This window comes from Eurypyga helias, unplaced genomic scaffold, assembly GCF_000690775.1.
Source record: "Eurypyga helias isolate BGI_N326 unplaced genomic scaffold, ASM69077v1 scaffold8657, whole genome shotgun sequence".
Lineage (NCBI taxonomy): Eukaryota > Metazoa > Chordata > Aves > Eurypygiformes > Eurypygidae > Eurypyga > Eurypyga helias.
The window spans coordinates 2,426-25,076 of record NW_010262258.1 but is presented as its reverse complement, the minus strand read 5'-3'; the positions used below and the strand labels follow the sequence as shown (position 1 = coordinate 25,076).

General features: G+C 48.1%; 2 protein-coding genes across 2 annotated transcripts; one reads left to right on the top strand and one right to left on the bottom strand.

The window, feature by feature from the left end:
• Nucleotides 1–293: 293 nt before the first annotated feature.
• Nucleotides 294–6,078, top strand: MTFMT (mitochondrial methionyl-tRNA formyltransferase; the record flags this gene model as incomplete). Its single annotated transcript, XM_010155648.1, has 8 exons — nt 294–506; nt 903–1,025; nt 2,106–2,208; nt 2,789–2,864; nt 3,410–3,501; nt 4,062–4,143; nt 5,247–5,329; nt 5,628–6,078. Coding segments are annotated over 8 exons (973 nt in total), but the record flags the coding sequence as incomplete, so codon positions are not given.
• Nucleotides 6,079–12,936: 6,858 nt separating this feature from the next.
• On the bottom strand, nt 12,937–21,981 carry CILP (cartilage intermediate layer protein, nucleotide pyrophosphohydrolase). The gene is made up of 8 exons (XM_010155647.1): nt 21,921–21,981; nt 20,745–20,828; nt 19,760–19,813; nt 18,217–18,402; nt 16,700–17,014; nt 16,483–16,591; nt 15,912–16,069; nt 12,937–15,260 (listed from the first exon to the last, which is right to left on the bottom strand). Exons 1-8 carry the CDS (start codon nt 21,979–21,981, stop codon nt 12,937–12,939), a joined length of 3,291 nt encoding a protein of 1,096 aa, XP_010153949.1.
• Between the last annotated feature and the right edge of the window lie 670 nt (nt 21,982–22,651).

The following is a 22,651-nucleotide window of genomic DNA, read 5'->3' as shown; positions in this document are numbered from 1 at the left end:
ACAGGGACGGCAGCGTCATGAGTGGGATCACAGGAGGGTCAGGACTTGGGGGACAAGGACTGTGGGGCTTGGGGGAGGGTCTGGGATTGAAAGGGATGGTGAAGGGGTTGGGGGGTGGCAGGGTTGGGAGGCTGGGCTCAGCAGAGGGAGGCTGGGGACCAAGTAGGGGATAGGAGTTGGGGGGCAGGTGGTGTGGAAGGGCACAGCGAGGCGTGGAGGTGAACTGGAGTTCACCTGTCCCTCGCTCTGCCTGCAGTGGCAGTGCAAGGCCTTCAATGCCTTGTCCACCCCAGGGAGCCCAGCGGGGAGTCGCTGGTGTCCAGGCTGGAGGTGGTGACCCTGCCCTCCCGCCTGCCTGAGGACCTGCCTGTGAGAAGCTGTGCCCGGGAGCTCCAGCTGCCTGTTCACGAGTGGCCACGCACGGGACCTGTGGGGCAGTTTGATGTCGGTGTGGTGGCATCATTTGGACGTCTCCTAAGCGAGGACCTGATTCTGCAGTTCCCATAGTGAGTGAGTTGAGGACATCTATCGCTGCTTTGTTAGTAAAGCCACACTCTGCTTTTGAGTATCGCTGTCGTCAGCACCTGTGACTTGTAGCAGGTCAGGTCAACTTCTCCCCGGGGTTCATCTGCTTAGCCTGAGTCCTGCTTCTATTGTTGTGAGCGTCACAGTTGTTCTTTAACACTTCAGTGGAGGTACTTGCCTTTACTCCTCTCATCTCCTCTGTGTTCACTGGGAAACTAAAGGTTGTAGAGTGTGAGCTTTCCTTTACAGTTAAACCAGTAACACTGCAGAAGGTCTGAGCAGATAATTCTTAAAGCAGGTGTCATTACTGTTGCACACCCGTTTACGTACGCTTCAGGTACTGTTCCTCTGCTAACTTGAAAATATTTTTGATTCAGTGGCGTGCTGAATGTTCATCCCAGCTGTCTCCCGCGTTGGCGTGGGCCTGCACCAATAGTCCACACGGTGCTTCACGGTGATAAAGTGACAGGGGTGACAATTATGGAAATACGACCAAAAAGGTACGTTAGATATGCTTCCCAGAACAACTCACTGCTGCTGTTGCCTCTCAGGACTTTAAATCATCACCATTTAAGTCATAATTTAAATTATTCTATGTAATCACTTTTTTATTATTAGATGTGTTTAATATCAAAATTTGAAATGCTAACAAGCTTGCATCTGACCATATGGGTCTTGCCACAAATACAGTATTTTAGTGAGCGTGTAATCTGCACTCTAGACTGTGGCATCAGGGTTTTTTTTAAGCTTTTAAGAAACAGTCTTTATCGATTGAAACCTTCAGTAGTCACGTTGGTCAAGTGGTACTTTTCTGTACAAATACTTCCCAGCCATCATCATCTCTAAATGTGTTGTTGCAGTTACTTTATTCCGGAAACAAACGTAAGACCAAGAATAATGATATAAGTTAAAAGGAATTCTCTGTTGTAGCAGCCTTGGGTACAGTTTTGTTAGCGTCTTCAACCTGTTTCCTGCTGGCAGCATCAGCCCATTGTAGTAATCCCAGGCCTGTTCTGTAATTCTGGGCATTATTACAGAGGGCAGACAGAGAACAGATATTAGCACAGCTGGGTGGTAGGATTGGTATGACATGACAAGAAAGAACTGGTTTTCAGTCATCAGAGTTGCCTGTAACCTCCTGTGAGTGAAAGAGAGAACAAGAAATTGCCTGTGTAGGGATGAGAGATTAATCATCTATTTTAGCTTCAGCGCAAACTCTAGCTTAACAGCTTGTAAAAACTCATCATCTTCATTATCTTAGATGCTTGTTTGATAATAGATCTCAGGAAAACGCAAAATAAATTTCTTCTGAATACTTCAGGTTGTTTCTTCTGAGATCTTGCACTTCTGTGCTGTAAATTGTGCATTCATAGCAGTCTCCTGCTTGCCAAGATCCAATACTCTTTTCCCTGTGTTGTCTTGAGAAGCAAACATTGTTTGGTCATGTGTGGGGAAATAAAGTTTTAGAGGAAGGAACAGGGTAATTGGTAACTGAGTGAATGTATTGAATGTAGACTTTTGAGCTGCTAATTGGGTTATAGCTTCTCCTCTGGTAAGCTTGTATGTTTTCTGCCTTTCAGGTTCGATGTAGGTCCAATTATTAAGCAAGAAGAGATTGGTGTTCCTCCCCACTGTACTGCAAAGGAGCTGGAAGGGATATTGTCCAAGATGGGTGCAGACATGGTAAAGTCATGGGAGCTAGTGTCACTTCTCATTAGTATCTCGCTTTTAAAGCGTGTAAACAGAATTCTCTTTAATCTTGTTCTGAGTTGACCACAGCTGTTAACAGGAGAGTGATCTGAGACAGTGTTTGTGAGCACGTTGCTTGCTGAGAGGCAAGCTGAGTGGTATGTGATAAGCTGTCGGAGCTGGGCCTGTGCCTTGCTGCTCTGCTTCTGTTCAGAGGAGAACTCAAGTGCTGTGTATGGAAACAGTGCAGTTCCTTCTTTAATAAAGGTGAATATCTGTTTTTTCACTTTAATAATCAGCTTTCATCCAGTTCTAGGATTAGTGTGAGAGAGGAGATCATCCATAAAAGAATACCTGGGGTTTTTAAGTTGTGATTCAGTGGGAATGATGCCATTAATGTGTTTGTATGTATCATGCAAGCCTTCTGAATATACTAACCCAATTTTCTAAAAGCTCACGATGAATTTTCACGGGTGAAAAATTAAGTACTCTTTTTGTATGTCTTGGATTTACTGTTAATGAATTTGCTCTACTTTAGCTTTGCTAATACTCTCTACAAAATTTAATTTTGCAGCTGATAGCAGTTTTGAAAAACTTGCCTGAAAGTTTAAAAAATAAAAAAGAGCAGCCAAAAGAAGGAGTAACATTTGGTAAGCAGACATCAGATTTAATGCAACTTGCTGATTTATTTCTTTTTATCAGCTGGAAAACTTAATTTGCTTCCTACTGTGCTGTGTTGTACTTTTTTTAGTTTCTCAATATGGTCTCTTTTCTTGCTTAAACTCGTACAGAGGGGAAAAATGCTTCAGACTTAGTGCATTAATGTGGGTTTTTTTTTTCCAGTTGCCTGTACAATATCAAAATCAGTAGCGAGGTTGCAAAATCTGAGTGAATTCTTCATGGTTGTAATGCAGACAAAAGTGTTGCAGCTGTGCTTGTAAATAAGGTTGTCAGTTTGCAGCCCAACGGGTAAAAATAAGAGGACAGCTCAGAATAAAGTATAAATAATCCAAACTGGTGTTTTTACAAAATCTTTTCTCCAGTTGTTGTCTAAGGTCCTGTGGCAGGTTTATCATATAGCCATTGGTGAGGATAAAATCGGGTTTAAAATAAGATAAAACAGCACAGCTATTTGTTTGCAAAAATATGCAAAACAAAATATGATGTCTTCTAACTTCTTTTCTCCCCCCCTTAGCTCCTAAAATCTCTATAGCTAGGAGTTGTATAAAATGGGAAGAGCAAACGGCTGCACAAATAATTCAACTGCATCGTGCAATAGGAAGTATGGTAAGACAGTGGATTTTTTTTTTAACCCATTTTTTTGTCGTCTAGCATGTATGAGTGTTTCAAAATATATATGTATTTTAACTAATGACTAAACCTCAAGTTCAGTTATTTTAGCCTCTGAATCCTCGCATGTGTATTGAAATCCCAGCGGAGTTCAGCATTAGAGGTGGAATTAGCGTGGAGGAGATTTTTCATCAACTTGATCCCAAGCGTGAAATCAGCTCAGTAGTTTCGTATTGTTTCCTTAGCTCTGAGGCTTCTGCTGATGCATTTGAGAGGATTTCAGGATGCTGAGATGACATCTCTGACAGCAAGCAGTACAAATAGCTACGGTAGCTAATTGCTCAGCTCGTCATTGCATATGCTAATGGGTTGCTTGTCAGTGAGATGGGGACGAACAAGGAAAACTAGATGTAGTAAGGAAAGTCTCTTATGTGGACACATACCTAAATTCTTCCCCTAATGCTATTATGACAGGTATCTTACATAAGAAAAAAATCTCGACAGTTGCCTGGAAATGCTGAAAATATTCTCAATGTGTTATCTGCTTCTGTTTCCAGTTTCCTTTGCAGACGCTGTGGAAAGGTACTACCATTAAACTTCTGGATTTTGTGGAAGTGGATAATATCCCTGATTTTGACGGTATTTACATCTAAATTAACTTGTTAAACTTGCCTGTCTTGTCAGACGTTGACTTGGAGATTGTACGCAGTTGTACTAAACAATAGCTTGAAGTACTGCTTTCTGAAAGTCTAGTAGAACTAAGTCAGTCTTGTGTATGCTCAGAGAACAGTAAGCTTCTGGGCCCAAAGATGAGCATAAAATGGGTTTTGCTTTCTGATGATGTTGAGCAAGCAGCAGGTGTAGTCCTGTGAATCCTGAGACTCTGGAGCATTTTAATCCTCTGATTAGTTAGGAGGTTGTCTTTGAGGGCTGTTGTTTGGGGATCTCTCACGTGGAAAGCTGTCCCTGTGTACTGTTGCTTAAACAGTTTTCTGTAGTGATCCGAGTCTGAGTGCCCTGTGGGCCGAGTGATATGCCAAGGCACATGGTGGGATTAAGGACCAGTTGGAGTGAGTCCAGAGGAGGCCACGAGGATGCTCCGAGGGCTGGAGCCCCTCTGCCATGGGGACAGGCTGGGGGAGTTGGGGGTGTTCAGCCTGGAGAAGGGAAGGCTTCGGGGAGACCTCGAAGCCCTTTCCAGTGCCTGTGGGGGGGCTATGAGAAAGCTGGGGGGGTACTTTTTACAAGGGCCTGTAGTGACGGGACAAGGGGGAATGGGGTTAAACTGAGAGAAGGGAAGTTTAGATATCAGGAAGGAATTCTTCCCGGAGAGGTTGGGGAGGCACTGGGACAGGTTGCCCAGAGGAGCTGTGGATGCCCCCTCCCTGGAAGTGTCCAAGGCCAGGCTGGATGAGGCTTGGAGCAACCTGGTCTAGTGGAAGGGGTCCCTGCTAATGAGGACTAGATGGGCTGAAAGGGCCCTTCCAGCTCAAACCATTCTGTGATTCTATGACTGTTTATGGATCAGACAGGGAGTAGTGCCAGAGGGTGACTGTTCTGATTCTCCCCTGCTTATTTGGGTATAATAAAACATAGAATACAAGACATATTTTTGGCAAAATAGAGACGCAGGATGATTATCATGCTTATCAAGATGATTATCAAAAGACATAAGTGTTTCAGAGTTTGTTTTTTTGTACTTGTTGGCATAAAAACACAAGACAATCTTTCTTTGCTTTTAGATCAAACACTAAATGACTGTGGAGCTGTTCCTGGTTCCCTGATATACCATAAAGTGTCCCGAACGCTGGTGGCTCGTTGCAAGGTAGGCTTTTCCCACTTGCTTTTTCTTCACTGCCCTAAAATGAGGTGTTTAGGATCTGTGTGCTACGTAACTCTTGTCTTCATTGTCTGTTGTTACTCACTGAACTAGTTCAGATTAGCAGCAGTGTCTTTATTTGACACCTGGAAGAACTTTGAGTTTCCATCAGCAGGCTTTTCACTTGGCAGTGGGGATTTGACTCCTAACGTAAACACAAGGACATAAAATGTGTTCTGCACGCCAGCCTAGTGAGAGCTAAAGGAAGAAGCTTACTGCCTTTTTTTTTTGCTTTTATTTTTAGGAAGGCTGGGTTGGGATGAAAACAGTTGTATTAAAGAAGAAGCTGACAGCAGCTGACTTCTACAACGGATATATGCACTCCTGGTTCCAGCAGAACTCAAGAACAGTTAATCAGGAATGCAGATTTCAAACGCTCAAACTTAGCACGGCAAAAAAGACTCCGAAAGAGAGGGGAATATTGGCACAGGATATAAAACAATAGCTGTATTTTAAGATGTGGAAGGTGTCTGTAAGTTAATAAAATACTTCAATGCTCACCGGTAACATTCAACTTAGTTCAGGGGTTTCCTCCCAAACTGTTTGACCTTAATGTCATCTGCATGTTTTCATCATGGGTTCCCGAGCAGACTCATTTCTCTCTTCCCATCAAGGAAGAGAATCTCTGGATGTTGAAGATAGTGTTTCAGCATGGAAATCCCTGTTTCCGTGGTTGAGTAATAAACATTATTTTTGTACAGTGTTTTCAGTTTCTTCTTGACGACTCCTGGCGTAAGTTATGCACAGTTAACTTTAATCTGGAAATACTACAACCCAGTTTTTTTCTGTCAGAGTTTAATGTTCACTGAGACTTTTAGATTGTCTAGTTTGATTTTCCTTGCGGACTCTTTGTAGCACCACTTGGAGCTGAATATAGCATAAGCCTTAGGTGGGAACATCTAGAGAACCTTTTCCTGTCCATGGTAGTTTGCTGAGTCAATTAGTTAACACAGAACGTCCCTTATTTCTGACTGGGATTTGATGCCACGTTTTTTGGGTCGTAGGCCTTTGTTGGGGTTGTCTGCCAGGTGGGGTTTTCTGAGCAGTCTGTTCCATCTGATCAGCTTGTGCAATCATTAATTACCTCTGGCTGACTCTGTGTAGTCTCAGTCTACAGGTGTCTCCTTCCAGTGTGCTGGAATTCAGTTTCAGTAGATCTTTGATGGAGAAAGGGAGTAAACAGAATGTTCCTAATCTGTTCTCGTCTGAGGTCTCCTCATCTCGTTCTCTTAGGGCTGTCGTGTTTACTTGGGCCTGTTGGCTTTGTAAATGCTGTAAGTAGTGGGTCCTGTTTAGTGTCATCCCTGGGTGTAGTCACCTGCGTGTGATGTGAGCGCATCGTTTTGTTTCCTTTTAAATTCAGAAAAGAAAAATGTTTATGCGTATATTTACTTTTCAATACGAGGGACTGTTTTACTCTCATAGGTTCTGTTTGGAATCTATAAACCTGTCATTTACCTTGTTCAGTAGATATTTTTCTTTAATGTCTTTTGCTTTTCTGCTCAATGCCTTATCTTTCCTGTTTAATCATACTGATTGCCATCTCTTACACTGTTTTTTTTCATACTCTAGCATATATCCCACTTAATATTTGGGTGCCATCCAACCAGAAAACTTAGTTCGGCTGTCATACTTTCTCTGATGAGAGAGGTTTTACCTGTTGAGGAGTTGTTTAATCTAATCCAAACTTTCCCTTGATTAATGGTATGTCTAAGAAGGAGTGTTTCATGTGAAGAACCCTGGAATGGGTGACTCTTACTTTCTTGTCTTAGAAGTAGCACCGTGAGGATAACAGCAAAACAAAGCCTGACCAGAGCTGAGCAGTTGCTTTAGTGTTGTTTGCTCAATTTATTCCTGCTTTTAATGAGTACAGCTGAAGTAAAAGCAGAGCCACTTGAGCCGTTCAGACTTGGGGAGGCACTGTTCCCTTAGCTTCATATTTATGGCATTATCACTGGAATTTTGGAAGCTTAAAAAGGGGAAAAAAAAAGAAAAGCAGGAGTACTGTAGGCTTGGTATTAGAATGGTTCTGTTCTCATGCTGATAAGTAAATGCCAGCAGATCCTCTTCCACCTGCCCTTTGGCTCCTCAGAGTTTTCAGTGTGCTGGTGTCTTTTTGAGCAGTCGTGGCTGGAACTTGAGAGCTCAGGTCAGGTGTTGAATTCATGAGATGGATCATGGTGACAGGAGCTTGACATGCTTGAGTGTGACTCACTGAATGAAAGAAAACAAGAAAAATCTAGAAAAATGTGTTCTATAACATGGATTAATATGTTTCTGAAGAAGCATCTGTTAAAGCAGACGCTATAGTGTTTTTCTTTCATTGTCATTGGTCCAATAATTAATCTGCCTCTGACAGGTTTTCCAGAACACATGATTCTCCAAGAGATCCAAAGCTGTGACTCAGCCAAAAGCTGGAAACAACAGTATGGTGGAAGTCAGCAAGTTCCTGGGGAGAATTCCTTTGTCTTTGGCTGCCAACTCAAGGGTGCAATTTGTGCTGCAGAAGTTATAAAACCGGCAAGTTTGTTCGTAAGCAAATGATGTATTTTTGTGCTTTGCTCTTTCCTACTGCTTACAGGTAGTGGTGGTGAAGTCATATGGCTTTTACTCTGTTCAGGCTATGAAAGGTTAGTTGTCACACCCATAGAAGTGATGGTGGGTGGCTTTGGGGTTTTTCTGGGGTTTGCTCCGTCACTGGTCCCAGTTGTACAGCTGCTTGCCTTGTGTCATCCCATCTGGAGCTGCTGGGAATCGGTTATTTTTAAAGAACACTCATTGGAATTCAAATATTAAATGTTTGCTGAGGTTAAGAACATTTTCTCTAAAGTGTCTTCTCCATAGACAAGATTTTGACCCTGAGCATGGCCGGGATCTGGCCTCAGGCATGCATTGTATCGGAAGTTAAAATAGGTTGGACTCAATCTTAAAGGTCTTTTCCAACCAGAACAATTCTGTGATTCTGTGAATTAGCAGAGAAATGAGTAGACAAAAACAAACCACCCACCCCAAACCCCACCACCACAACTTACAGATAAGCAGAGATGATAAAGAGTTTTGGACTTATGGGAAGTGAAGTATTTTAGGCAACTGTTAGCATGGCTGGACCCAATTTTTCTGGTTTACCAGGTTGCAAGGCACTGGAAAATGAATTGTGGCTTGTTATGATGTGAGCAAAATGATGGGTGGGATGTGCCTCCTGCAGAAAGAATACAGTGCCAAAAGCTCAGGCAGTTTAGGGTTAAAAGTTTTTTTTAGATGACCAAACTGTTAAATTAACTGCTTTGTTCCTAGGAATGACTTTTGAGGAAAAGTCCTTTAAGTCCTTTGTTTTTTTGAGCCTGCTCTGACCCCGGACAGTTGATAGCAAAGAACAACTCCGTCTCCATCCTTTGCGTGTACAAAATGAGCAAAGCAGTGTTAATGCTGCTCGTTGGAGTATCAGCTTCCAGCCAGCAGTGTCTGTGCCAGATGTTGCTGATGGAGAACATCTGCAGGGAACTTGTGTCTCTCGCTGACAGTTTAGATGGTGCCTCGTGTGAGATCTGTCGCTGTTAGTCCTCGCCGGCACGCGGTAATTTCGGTTCTAACTGAAGCATGAAGCGAAAGCCAAATTTCTCTGCCTCTTTGGGGGAATTGGGGGTGGCATGTGCTCAGAAATCCTGTAGGTGGTGCTCACGGCATCTCTTAGGGGCAAACCAAGGTCAGCTGGACCGAAGATGCTGGAAATGTGGTATAGAACGTCTTCAGTTAGCTGTTCAATACCACGTAACGGCTCAGTGAGATTGTAGCCAGGGTACCTGTACTTGGAACTTTAATCCTGTGATCTGTGCAGTTTCAGGCTGCTCAGCGTTGCTTTCTATGCTGGAGGTTATCAGAGATCAGACGGTTCTTTGTTGCTCAACAGTTAACATCCCAGCTCTTCACCCCAGTTGTTTTATGGAGGAAATCTTTGGCATGCTATTTTTGGCATGGCAGAGAAGCTTTAAAGGGAATTGGTGTTCCCCGGGCAGCTATTAGCCAAAATGTCTTTTTGGAAACTTTGCTTTCACCTAGCTCTGTAGGGATTTAACTCGGTAGGTAATGAAAACCTGATTAGTTTTGCAGAACAGGCAAACCAAAAACGGGGCATTCGCTGATGAGGTGTGGAATAGCATGTCAGGGTTGACTCTGGAACACAGACAGTGTGATTCAATCCCCAGTACCGCTGGCGAGGTCAAGGACAGCCACCCTAGCCACTGGAATGTGATACCAGCAAAATAAAACAGCTGTCCTCCACGAGAGAGGGAAAGTAGCAGAGGTATCCATGGATCCAGCATCTGCCACGGCTCAGTTTTAGAGCACTGAAGCCAGATTACTGGTAGAACTGCAGGCCGTTTGGGCACCAGAAGGGCTCTGGTGTTGGATAGGGATGATTTCATCTTGGATTTCAAATAAATGTTAGAGGGAGTGATATTTCCTAGGATGCTGGTGACTAGCAGTTAGATGCATCTGTTTCATGATCTAAAACCTTCCTTCTCCCCCTGCTTCCTAGGAAACCTCTTTATTCCTGTTTTTGCTGAATAAGTTACAAATAAACAAAAGGTGTGAGTGACTAATCACTGGAGTACTTGAATCTTTTAAAAAGTTGATTGCAAAATCCCTGAATAACTTGGAGGTGGAGACTAGACGGGAATACCTCTTCCTTTGTTTATCCTAACTGCTGACAGCCTGATGGCTTCTGGGAAGCAATATTTTCCATTCCTTAGGAACAGAAGGAGGGGTAGGTCACCGGATTTAGCTGAGGGTTGGAAATTAAGTGACCTTAATGGCAGATGCTTTGCCATTAGGCCCAAACTTGCTGATGTTTCGGAGCCGGGTCTCCTGCTTCAGCCTGTCTCTCAAGGTTGGTGGTCCGAAGGCTAAGGCGGAGGGAGGGGTGAGTCCCGGCCTTCCTGCGTTCCTCCGGCTGATGCTCCCCTTGAATGTGTGGGTTAGGTTTTTGGTTGCAGAAGGGACACTGCTGTAGGCTGACCACGAACACCAGCGCTCAGGAGCTGGAGAAGTCAGAACTGAGGCTGAACCCGAGCGTACGGCTTATGTGAGGGCTGCGTGCCAGGACCTGCTGTAGCTTTTCTCCTCGAGGGACTTTCTTAAGGGCATTTGGTGCCGTGGCTCGTCGGTAGCAACCAAGCGTTAGCACTGAGTGGTGGTTGTTTTCTGGCGATAGTGCTCAAGTACCTGTGTTTGAAACCCCTGTCTTGCTCTGTGTCCAGTGTACGCAAGCCAGCAGCCTCCGCCGGGAGCTCAGGGGCCTGGGGAGTGCGGAGATTAGTTTGTTCCTCCAAGTCGGAGTTAAGCTGCAGTGGGGGACAGATTGGGGAAACTTGGAGAGCTCCTTGCTGTTTCGTGGATAGGCAGAATTTCAGGCCGTAGGGCTGTGACCACCTCATTCCTGTTAAACAGACATTTCTCCCCAAAAGAAGGAACCCCGTACCCTGCCGTGTTTTGCTCTGGCAAGCCCGCATGCAGCACAGGGACCAGATCCCTGCCTTCACCCACCTACCTGCTGCGTCGGTCTGTAGAAGTCGTTTGCGTTACTCCAAGTGATGAAACTAAGTTGGGGATTTGGCTGGCTGGCTGCAGAGGAGGAGGGGAGCGAAGGGAAGAGACGCTTCTCTGTGCGCCTGCAGTGCGAGCCAAGAGCTCTGTGGGAAGGTCCGAGCTAATGCTCCCCACTGGCTCCCTTGGCCCCAGCTCACGCCAAGCCCTTGCAGCAGACTAGACACAAAAGCAAACACAGAGTCTAAATTCATTGGTATGAAGAGGATGTGCCAGCGTATTCCACAGCTCTTCCTTTTCTGCTTCTCTGTGATAACTGTTGATTTGCATGAAAACATGGATTATGAAGGGTGTGGTTTTTACCTTTTTAAGCACAATTCAGGCTGCACAGTCCTGCACAGCTCTGCGTTTAATGCCTGGGATGCCCCGTGTCAGACCCGAGAACCTGTTCTGAAGCTTGGTAAAATGCTAATGAAAGCCCCCCATGCCCTTGATGGCCTGTAGGTATGACAGCGTAGACCTAGAACTGGCCTCAGACCTGTAGGAGGGGATTGGGTAGGAGAGGGAAATCCACGTTTGAGCAAGCGTTTGAGTTACAGTTTTCGTCCAGTAGCACTGTCCAGCTTTTGTGATATTTCTCAGTGGAAGTTTCGGCATTGGAGACTTGCTGGCTTGCCTGCACCCTAAAAATGTATTGCCAGTGTTTGGGTGTAAACACTGGCTGTCTTTGTGCTGCTGAGGTCCTTGATTCCACTCTAGAAGTAACAGGGGTTTGATAGGGCCACTTGGTGGGTCACTGGGAGGTGGGTCACTGTCTCTCTGAGCCCTTCTGTGCCCATCCTTACCTCCAGCTGAGAGCAGCTGCTTGCCCAGCAGTGTCCTGCTCGCTGCTGCTGACTGTGGAGGAAGCCTCCTTCCTCCCTGTCTCTGCACCTCCCAGCCCTGCTCTGCGCTGCCTGGTTTCTATCGTCCCCGAAGTACAGGTTCCCAGCCATCTTTTCCCCTGTCTTGTCCCACTCTGGGAGCCCTGCTGCTGTCTCCGTAGTTCATCCCTTGCCCAGACCTGCTGTCGCTTCTCCCACCACTCTTCTGGCTCCACATCTTGGGCTGGGGACGGTTTCCCTGACCGCAGCATGCCGTGGCCAAGCCCTGCACCCGGGGGGGCACCATCTACCCACCAACCCCGTCACCCACACGCAGGATCAGTCTCGCAGTGGCAAAGGCGTGACCTGTTGGTGAACAGTGAAACTGTGCAGGTTATTCTTTGGTCAGCTCTACGCACGGTTTACTTGGGTGTGTCAAACACAAAAGCAATGCAGCATTGTCAGTTAAAAAATGACCTTTTTATTAACCTACCCTATCGCAGAGCATGGATTTTTCTTGTCAAATAATGCAAGAAGCAAGAGAAAACTGTAGTTTTATTCTTGTGGAGCCTACAAATCCACGTGGCTTCTCTGTGCTATCGAGCATGGGAGTTCTTAGAAATGCAGCTGCCGGTAGTTTAGCTTGAATACAGTCATTCTAAACCAAGCTATAAATAAATAAAATACTTACATTTCAAGTACAAAACCTTGTAGTTGAATTCAGCATGAGGAAATCAGTTTATTCCTTTTCGTGTTACCAACTACTGTACAGGTACTTGGGCTGGCAAAGTCTGCAGGTGCAGAACAGAAGAATGTTTTATGTACATGACTTAATTATGTGTTTAGCCCTCCCTTTAGGCTATTGTGTGAAGCTGTTTAATGTCAGGCAGAAAGAAGATTCTTTTCATGGATGCATTTAATAAGACACGAACCCACTACTGCTACTGGCCCCCAGTTTTTGCCTTAATGTCTTTTCTTTCTGGTGAGAGAAACAAAAAAAAAGTGCACCTTTATTTTTGAGATGTAATTATGACATCTACCAGCTTTCAATCAGGTTATTAGCAGGTAGATGTTACTTTCAAATTATATTTAATCAAGTGCAAGCGACTTTATCAAGGCTCCTATACAGCTTTGGGATGTGGGAGAACGTTAACCTCTCATGGGGATCCTGCCTTGGGTGATCCGGCGGCTCGCCGGCTGCCTTCGGTACGCGGGGCTCTCCCCTGGCAGAACCAGTATGGATTGCTGGCCCAAGTTCCTCTGAGACTGGAAGATGCTTTGCTCTGCCGCGCTCCTCTCTGAACAGGTGAAAGTCAACCCAACGCCAATGTTGCTCTTCATGGTTCTTGAGGTGCCATCGGACGTGCCATCGAAACACCTGCCCAGGGCGATTTCCTTGGCGATCCTCGGGTCTTGGTCGGTGACGGTGTAGATGCCGTAGTTGTGACCCAGCGGGTCGAGAGGAGCCAGCATTGTGTACTCGCTGGAGTCGTTGTTCGTAGCCATGGGGAGGTGGTTCACCAGGTACTCGTGGAGCATGCTGTTGACGCTCTCGCGACGGCAGCTGCCTTGTGGGACCACTTTCACGAGCGTGCGGTCCACACGGTCTTGGTCGAAGAGCATGCCGCTGCACTTGAACTCCAGGCAGGCTGCCGACACGTCCGGCCGCTCCGAGTCACGGATGCTGCGGACGTCCCTGATGCCGTAGAGCTTGCCGGTGGTACGCGGGTGTGTCCCACCCATGTTACGAGATCTTATGTTCACCTCTTGGGGTCCATTTATTTTCACCTTAATGTAGCAGGCCCTAAATTCCATGGGCTTGGGCCACCACGCCAGGTAGTCATCGGTCCAGCTCATGAGGTCATCTTCACTGAAGGGAACGGTGTTGTAGTCATACCGGTCTCCCTCTATCCTGTAAAACCTGAAGTGAGCGGCGCTATGTGGAGCTTCCTCGCATTCTCTTAGGTTTTCGTAGGCATAAATAGGGCCGTTGTTCTCCTCGGGGGAATTAGGGCTTGGCTTGGCCATGTTAATGCTGAATGCCGTTTTCTTGGTGTTGGAGTCCTCGTGGTCTGTTCTCCTGTAGTTAAGCTTGTTGAGATATGGCTGGGGGACCCCGATAGCGTTAGGGTTGAGTTTGGGAGCAGAGGACACAGCTTCGAGCTCTTCGCCCCCCATGCTAGCCAAGATGTAAGCTGCGTAGGCCTCGGGGTTTTGCTCGTCGCAGAAGGCGGGCACGCAGGCGCCGTTGGGACCGGTGACCACGCTGTCAAAACGGCCCCATGCTCTGGGGTTGGACGAGAACCCCGGTTCTGGCTCCGTGTTTATAATAGAAACCACAACTCCTTGGATCTCCTCGCTTTGCAAAAACCTCTCGCTTCTGTAGGCTCGGACTTTGACGTAGCACCGTCTGCTCTCTGGAACGTCCAGGTTAAAAAGCCGTCTTTCTTTGATCTCCATGTTCCCAACCAAAAAAGTTCTCTCCTCCCTTTTGCGCCGCCTGCTTTTCTCGAGGTTGAAGTCCCCTTCTTCCTCCCATAACCCTGTCTCGGGGTTCAGGGACCAAAGCTTCATCTCTTGCAGGTGCTCTGGCATCTTGACCTGAGCAGCATCCAAATGAACCTTCACCTCTTCGGCATTGAGAGACTCGGTGCCCTGTTCATCGGTGAAGTCCACGGAGAACATGCCGTACGTGCGGAGCGGAAATACGTCTCCTTCCTCATCTACAAAGTTGAGGTCACTCTGTGTCACAGCAGCTGTTGAGATGTTTCTTGGGTCCAGAAACGTCACACTGGCTTTCACTTTGCCTCTGTAGGCTTCTCCATTTTTCCTATAAAACGCATTGGCAGGAATTTCTAATTCGGCAATTGGATCATCATCTTCCATTTCTCCCAAAGAAATCACGTTGGTCTCGGCAGATTCCAGCGTAACGGGCGCTTTCTTTCTTAGTAGCTTGATCTCGTGAAACACAGCCCCTCCGTTTTCCTTGAAGGGCAGAACTTTTGTTGTGTTCACAAACTTCTGCAGCCGATCCACGAAGGTTAGAACCAGTCTCTCTGTGTCTGCTGGGACGTGGATGGAGAAGGTTCCCTTGTAGCCGGTCATACTCACTCTCTTATTCCCCATGTAGATGTGGCCAAACCGCAGTGGCTCACCGTTATCTGCTGCTGTGGCTCTGCCTCGAACCGTTATTTTGGTCTCGGTGCATTTTTTGCAGCCACATTCCACGGCGACTTTAGTGGGGAGCGTGTAGCCGTTGCAGGAGATGTCTCTGGTTTCCATCCTGGACACCCCGCAGCAGTAGGAGACGTTATCCTTGCACCGGAGTCCCTTATCCAGCTTCCCAGCACAGGTCTTTGCTGGGCACTTGCCCACGTCGTAGTAGAAGGAGTTTGTGGCTTTTTGGAAGCAGTCATGAGGAAGTCGGATGAGGTGGTTTTGGGGTTGGGAGTTGCAGGCTGCCTCTTGTCTGCCTGTTGAATGGGATTTCTTAATGAGCAGCGTGAAATAATTGTACAGTCATCGCTCTGTGGTCTGAAACCCCCAGAGCTAAACATTGCTTCCAATAACAGTGAGGTTTTGCAGCCATAAAGGAGATGTTCTGCAGTATTTTGGTTAGCTCAATTCATCTGGCCTCTGTTTTGGTGCAGCAGCTCTAACTTTAGGTACCTAATTAAGAGCATCCCAGCCCTTGCTTACCCACCACTGCCATCCATCCCATCCTCAGCTAGCTGTTCCGCAGCCGCCTGGCTTTTGGGCTGTGGGCAGACTAAAATGTGTCCTAAGGTTTAAAACAAAACAAACCCCTAAACAAACAGGAATATTCACATGTCAGACAGCAAGTACAGTGAGAAATCTGCTGAATCCAGCGGATTGAGCTTGGCAGGTCACCTGCAATCCAGAGCTCCAGTCTGTAGCGAGCATCTGGTTCACAACCAGCTCGCAGCTCCGGTTTGTGGAGTTCGTAACCAGCTCACGCAAGCTTATCTGCTAACGGATGCACAAAATAAACCCCAGATATTTTTCCTGCGACTCTTCATTCCCACACATACCACAATTTCTGGTTTCTGCACACCGCCGTCTCCCCAGCTGCTTTGGAGAGCATCGTGCACGAATTCTCTTACCTATGACAGCAAGCTTGGCAGGCTGGGACTTCGCTGACCCCCCGGCGCTGGTGGCCTTGCAGAAGTACTCCCCAGACTGGTCTCTGTTCAGGTTCTTCAGAATCAGGTTGTTCTTGTATTTGTATAAGGCGGGATCCAGCAGAGAGCCGTTGTGGTACCTACCAGACACAGGCAGGCAGTTAGGGGGACAGAGGCTGACCTGCCTGGCCGGAGCAGAGCGATGGCCTAATCCTGCATCCTCCTGAGTGAATTTTAAGTGGCATCACCCAAAAATGATTCCCCTTCCCCTGGCAGGACGGAGATGTGGCTGCCGGGCAGTTGGCAGGCAGAGCTGCCAGTCCTGCCTGCTGAGGTTTCCAAACTCTGTATGTTTTTCCAGTAATTTCCTCGGCAGATGTGAGAAACGCCTGCTCTGCACATCTCGAGGAAACAACATTTGCAGCAATCGTTTCTCAGTGTATTTAGCTGGTTTATAGCTAAAAAACCCCACCTTTATGGAGGTGTTAAGGAGACAGAAATCAGATCCGTGGGACAGCTACGCTTTCTGCCTGATCAAACTCAAGTTCCTTACCAGAGGTAGCGGTCAGGGGCCGGGCTGCCGAGGGCCTCGCAGCAGAGCGACACGCTCTGTCCCACCCTCCTGGCTTTGTCCTCGGGGCTCCTCAGAATGTAGGGTTTGCCTGTGGGAGGAGGAAAAGGCCATCTCGTTACTCTTCCCCTCCTAAAATAACTGTTTATTTCTGATTACTGCGTAAAGCCTCCTGCGTTCACCCCCCCTTCGGGGCTACCTGATCGTTGCAGCTGCACTTGGATCGCCAGGTTTCTTCTGCTGCTCTCCGGCACGGTGACGGTTGCTGTTGCATATTTGGCTTTCTTTATTTTAAGGGTGTTTTTGCCATCGGGACAAACCCCTGGGATCCTAAACATGCCCCTGTTATCGGCTGTTGTCAACAGCTTGAGTTTCTTGGCTTGCAGGTAGACCCGGGCATCGGCAGCAGGCGACCCGTCCTCGAGAGAGACCTTCCCGTGCAGCGTCGCGTCCTCGCACATGCAGGAGTCGCAGTCGGCGTTGACGCGGCCCATGGGGCAGGTGATGTTGCAGGCTGGAGGAGAGGCAGGCAAGTCAGAAAGCAACCCCGAGTCCCCGTAACGCTCACGGCAGGGTCTGGCATCTGCTTTTAATTTAGATGCAATAAGGCAGATACTGCATAAGGAATAAATTGCTTTTAATTTAGATGCAATAAGGCATCTGCATAAGGAATAAATCGTATCCAAACTGTATTTCTGCTGATTATCAACAGCTGGGCATTAGGAACACAGGGACAATGTCATTTTGAACCTGACAATTAGCAGAAAGCAGCCACGTGGATATAATTACAGCTAGAAACTGTTACTCAGCTTCCCCAAAGGGCTGAATTTTGGAGAAATTTGAATCCAGATCAGCACATGAGCTCATATAGCTCAACCCTGGCAAAACTACAAATCCAAATGCCTTAAACTTCGTAGGTTTCTGTTATCAGCTATTGCCCAAAAGTCATGGCTTTGGTCTAGCTTAAAAGCTTTCTCCCCGTTTTCGATGGTATCCTGGCTTGGGCAGGATGTAAGTGAATTGCCAACTGAGCGTTACCCCATGGGCTTAATGAATGGGCTCCCAAACGGTGATTCTGAAACGTTTTCGTTACCAATGGTGATAGATCCTCAATAACAATCTGTCTCTTCCCAAGGCAAGGGCTCAGGTTTTCCCTTTTACAATCACAGAACATCCCTGTACAGCAGCTACCTGATAGTTTGGTTCTTTTTTTTATATAGCTGGAAATAAATGGAAAAAATCAGGGAAAACCTGAAACAACTTTCCTGGAGGAAACATAGGCTGTTTTCAGAATGATTTGTTTAAAAGGGGATTATAAGAGTAATATAATTAATTACAATCCCCTTCAGCAGGGGCTGAGGCAATTAAATATTCCCAACTCTTCTCCTTCCTGGAGATTGCACGGAGGCAGCTGCCTGCAGTCGCAAACTCCACCTTGAGAGCTGCTGTTTCTAACAAGATGAATGAGATTGTTCCTATATCCCCAGGATCTTTATGGGTCCCTGGTGATTCCTCATATCTGGATCTGCACCTTATCTTGTTACTTGGCTATAAACTCCCCATGCTCTGCTCCCTCAGTACTCCAGTCCTGCTCAGGAAGGCACCGGCATCACCAATTCCGGCACGGGAGAGAAAGATAGTAAAAGGACAGTGGAGGGAGCGCAGTGGTGAGCTCAGAACAACATCCCCTGCCTGTAAGCGAGGTTATAGGAGCACCTGAGCAAATGTGTCCAATGCAGAGCCGCCCTTCCTCCGTCGCTTCGTTGCAGTGCACGCCCCAGAGGCGCTCAGCCAGGCAGGATCTGGTGCGCTTCTGCACGCCCGTTTGGCCACACTTCCCTGAGCACTCGCTCCATTTCGACCACGGAGACAAAAAGCGTTTTGAATCTTGCACCAGTGAACCTTGAATGACATCAGCAATGCGTTACTGGGAGGGACATCACGTGTACAGCTGCCCAAAAACGGGCAGTTTCTTAGCAGCTCCTATATAGCTCAGACTGTGCGTTTGGATATTACGCACCACGTGGATTAAACCAACTCAAAGCATGTTCAGGGAGCTGGGAAATAAAGCACGCAAAGGGGTCTGAAGGCTCTGCAGGCTACTAGATTTAGGGTGATTAAGATAAACTCGAGGGGAGCAAAGTGCACGCAGCTCACGCTTGGTGTTGAATAACTTCGGCTTAAGGGAAATCAAACGCACATTGTCATTTAAATGCTGTCTGAGGGGCAGCGCTCCCCTGCGATTAAATGTGGTTAAATAAAAAAAACCCCAACCCCCCCAAAAAGGGTGAAATCGTTGGTATGATCATGCGGAATGTCTTTAACCATACTTCAACATATGTTCTCTATAGGGGAAGGGTGTCTCCTATTGCGAGCACCGGTTTTACTGTGTGCAAACAGAAGCCCAAGATGCTACCAGGCAGGCTGAGCATGTCAGGGGCCGGCTGATTTGTAAAACATAAAGAGGGTTTATTGAGAGTTTAATATGCGGTTAGATTTTTTAAAGGCATGTCTTTAACCGGCCTACTAGATGGTATTAATTTAATCTGCTTTGGATGGATGAGACACGCTCCAAGTCTGTGGTTTGGGTTTCTTTTTAAATGACAGTGTTCTAATAATGTTTACGAGGATGCACTTGTGTCTAAAGTTTCTAAAAATGAGGTCTCTTGGAAGTGATTGCCGTGCCACCTCCCACACCTACTCTTCCGCCCGATTCGTAACACACCAGGTTGAGTTATTTCCTAGAAAGGCACGTGACTGGACTATTTGGATAGTGATGGGGGTGAAAAACGAATCCCTGACTTACAAAAGTAGGTGGCTGGAAAAGACCGTTTAAGCGAGAGCAGCCACGGAAGCGTCACGTCTGATTTGGCATAGCGGCATCTCCAGTTCAGCATCCTGAGTGGTGCATCCACAGACCTTATTTAGCAATTTGGGGGATGCGGGAGGAGGTGGGCTTGGGGATGTGATCCCTTCCCAGGTGGCACATGGATAAATGCCCATCTGTACCTGTCCCAAGCAGAAGTTTAATGTGCAACAGGTTTAGGGGTCTCAGAAGATCCTAAATTTGTTTGGGATTGGCTGGTGATGATAAGAAAGGAGGAGGGGAGTCCTGTGGAGGAAAACGGCTTTATATGGCTCTGTTTAGCACCTTGACAGCAGAAAGCAGAGATCGAGGAAGAAGCCAGGGGGCTTGAGAGCTGGCAGGGACGTGGGGAGGGACAGGGCCACCCCACGGCACCGGCCGGCAGGGACGTACTGCGTCTGGCGTAGGTGAAGGTCGGGTTTCCTCTGCGAGAGCTGCTCCTCGAACCTGCGGGCGGAGGACACGTGGGGTCATTCGGGTAGGGTTTGCCTGTTCCTTGGCCGAACACCAGTCCCTCCCGCCGGCCCGGCTGCGCTGAGCCAGGCTGCTCAACCCGACCAGGTCTGGCACACCCTCTCCTGGAGGCAAAAACTGAGTTTACAGCTCACTGCAGCCAAGGGCAGATGCTTTGGTTTCCAGTTGCATTGGCCAAAACCTCAAGATTTTGCTCTATTTCTCCCTAGAGAACCAGGAGTCACCCCTGCTCTGTGAGCTCCAGCCTCAAGGGAAAACAATTTCCCTGGTAGTTTTCCTAAAAACGCCTCTCAGCAGGTGGAGGGGACCTCTCTGAAGTGTTCTCAGTGCTTTGATTCTCGCTGACAGCATGCTAAGAGAGCTGCTGGGAACGGGATGGGAGGTTGGGAAAGTCCCCTAATCCCTAGGCTATGGCATCAGCATGTCCAGCCCTTTCAATCCCTGCTGGAATTTAAATCCCGAGCGCTGGGCAGCAAAGCTTTGAGGGGTCGGGGTATCTCCTATTTAACAAGCAGAGAAGGCTCTATGGGTAATTAATACCCCACAGGCTTTAATTGTAAAGCAGTGGTGTCGCAAACTGTCCTGGGCGTGGGGACAGGCTGGGCAGGAGGGAGGCAGGTCTGAGCATGTGCTTGCCCATCCCTGGGCTCTCCTCGCCCTCCTGGCCCGGAGGGGCTGTAGTCACGCGCTTGACCTTCATTTTTCCAGGAGAGGAGCCAACGGCATGCGTCAGCGATAGCCCAAACCCTATAGGAGGTCGTGGATGATATTCCGCTGCTGAAACGTCCTCATCTACTCAAATAATGTTGTGTGGTCGTAAATTAAGGCTGAGGAAAATAATAGGCGTGCAACCACCCCTTGTCCCGGCCAGGGAAAGCAGCATGAGCTGGGAGATATAACTTACTCTCCAAGCTGAGCATTACCAGCGGGCTGAAGGTTTTCTGTCCTATCTGGATCCTGCTGAGGGCTGGTTTCAGAAGCCTTTGACCTAAGGATCAATAAATTACAGGTCAGATTAACGATAAATGAATTCCGTTCAAAGGATTGGGCATCCTTAGGCTCGGAATTTTAGATTTCCCTTTGGGTTGTGGCCGGTTAGAGGTGCTGCTGAGAGCTCCGGTGGGATGCGGTGCGTCGGGGGCAGGAGATGCCGAGTGAAGGGTGTGATGGAGATGTCCCACAGTGTCACTGTGGCTGGGGTATGATGCAAAACCACTATTTCCTTAGTGCCCAAGAAAAACTTCTTTGTGCTTTCCATGCTGGTCAGATCAAATCATCTTTTTATAGCTAGAGGTATATGTCCTGCCTCTCCCTGCACAGGGAGAAATGAACCCAAGGTGGATGAGGTTGGACCTAGCGAGGATGGTGGTGTCTATGGGATGTGGACTGGTTTCTGCACTTACTGGCCACCTGAGGGGAGCTGGGGGTCATGGCTGGATCCCCAGGTGCTTGCTGGGACCAGTCCCATTCCGACGGGGCGCTAAGCCTGAAGCTGCCCAGCACCAGCTCTCACTGTTGCCCAGCTCCTGGGGGCTCAGCAGGGTTTCTGGGCACCCAGTGACAAATTGACTCTCCCTGTTCTTAACCCCGGGTGTCTGGGAAGAGCATTTCAGGGCAAAATTCCTCTATAGCCTCAGAGAACAAAACCCTGCAAACAGGTTTTCCCTGCAAGACTGGCTGGGGTTGGTTAGTGCTTGGGCAGTGGGTAAGGTAGTGGCCAGGGTGGGTCTGCTCAGAGCAGAGGGGAACCAGGATGGGAGCTGGGGTGCAGGCTGGACACCGTGGGGTCTCAGGGGTGGTCCCAGCACGCCCCGTGGGCAAGGGGGCTCATCCCTGTTCAACCAGAGGCTGGCTGACGTGCAGATGAGCTTTGCTGGTGCTCCAGGAGCTGGATGGGTGCCAGCCCTCGTCTGGAAGTCATTTGGCCGGGCCAACGCCACACTGACCCGGAGCAGCGCCCGGCATCGATGTCGGGGCCGTGTCTGCTGGCTCAGCGGGCACTGGCAGACGAGCCTTCATGCCAGCGTGCCTGCGGGCAGGGGACAGTGCGGAGACGGGAATAGAAACGTTTAACCTTCACCTAAAACGGACGTGGCTCCCAGGAGGGTGAGGAGGAGGATCAATCCTTTTGTGGTGATCATCGTTGTCTCCAGAGGTGGTTTTGGAATATCCACAGCTGCCTCGTGCCTTCCCCACACCTGCGGATAAAAGCACAGCTGTGTTGAGGCTCACCCAGGGTCTTCCTGCCTTCAGGGAGCTTCTCCCAGGCTGAACCAGTCCAAAACACACCACGGGGCTGCTCATACCCCCTGCCCATGCCCCCCCCAGCAGCCCCTCGCTCCCCAAGGGGGCAGCAGCAGGGGCTCCGTGTCTGTGCTCGCATCCCCTCTGCTTCTCACGGTCACATCTGAACCCAAATCTATTCTGCAGAGCGCTGCTTTGTAATGGCATCTCCTCAAAGCCTTGTAAGAGCTTAAATACTTCTGCAGGGATGCTCTCGCAGCCCACGCGGCTCCACAGGCCCCTCTGGCCCCCCGCTCTGCCCCTTACGTGAGCAGAATCATCTCCGTGTCCCTATCCCTTTGCAAACTGGGCTTAGCGTGCGGATAGCATCTTACCCCAGTACATCCCGGGAGCGTGGGGAGGGAGAAGGCTCCTGAGCGCCTCTGAAAGTGGAAAACCCCATGCACAAGCCAAGACTTCCCTGCAAATGTGAGCAGGAAGCCAAATATTTTCCTTTTTCTGCAGAGATGAACGACTGGGGCTTTGTGTTGCTCTTCCCCTGCGCAGCGAGTTCAGATTTTGAGCCCC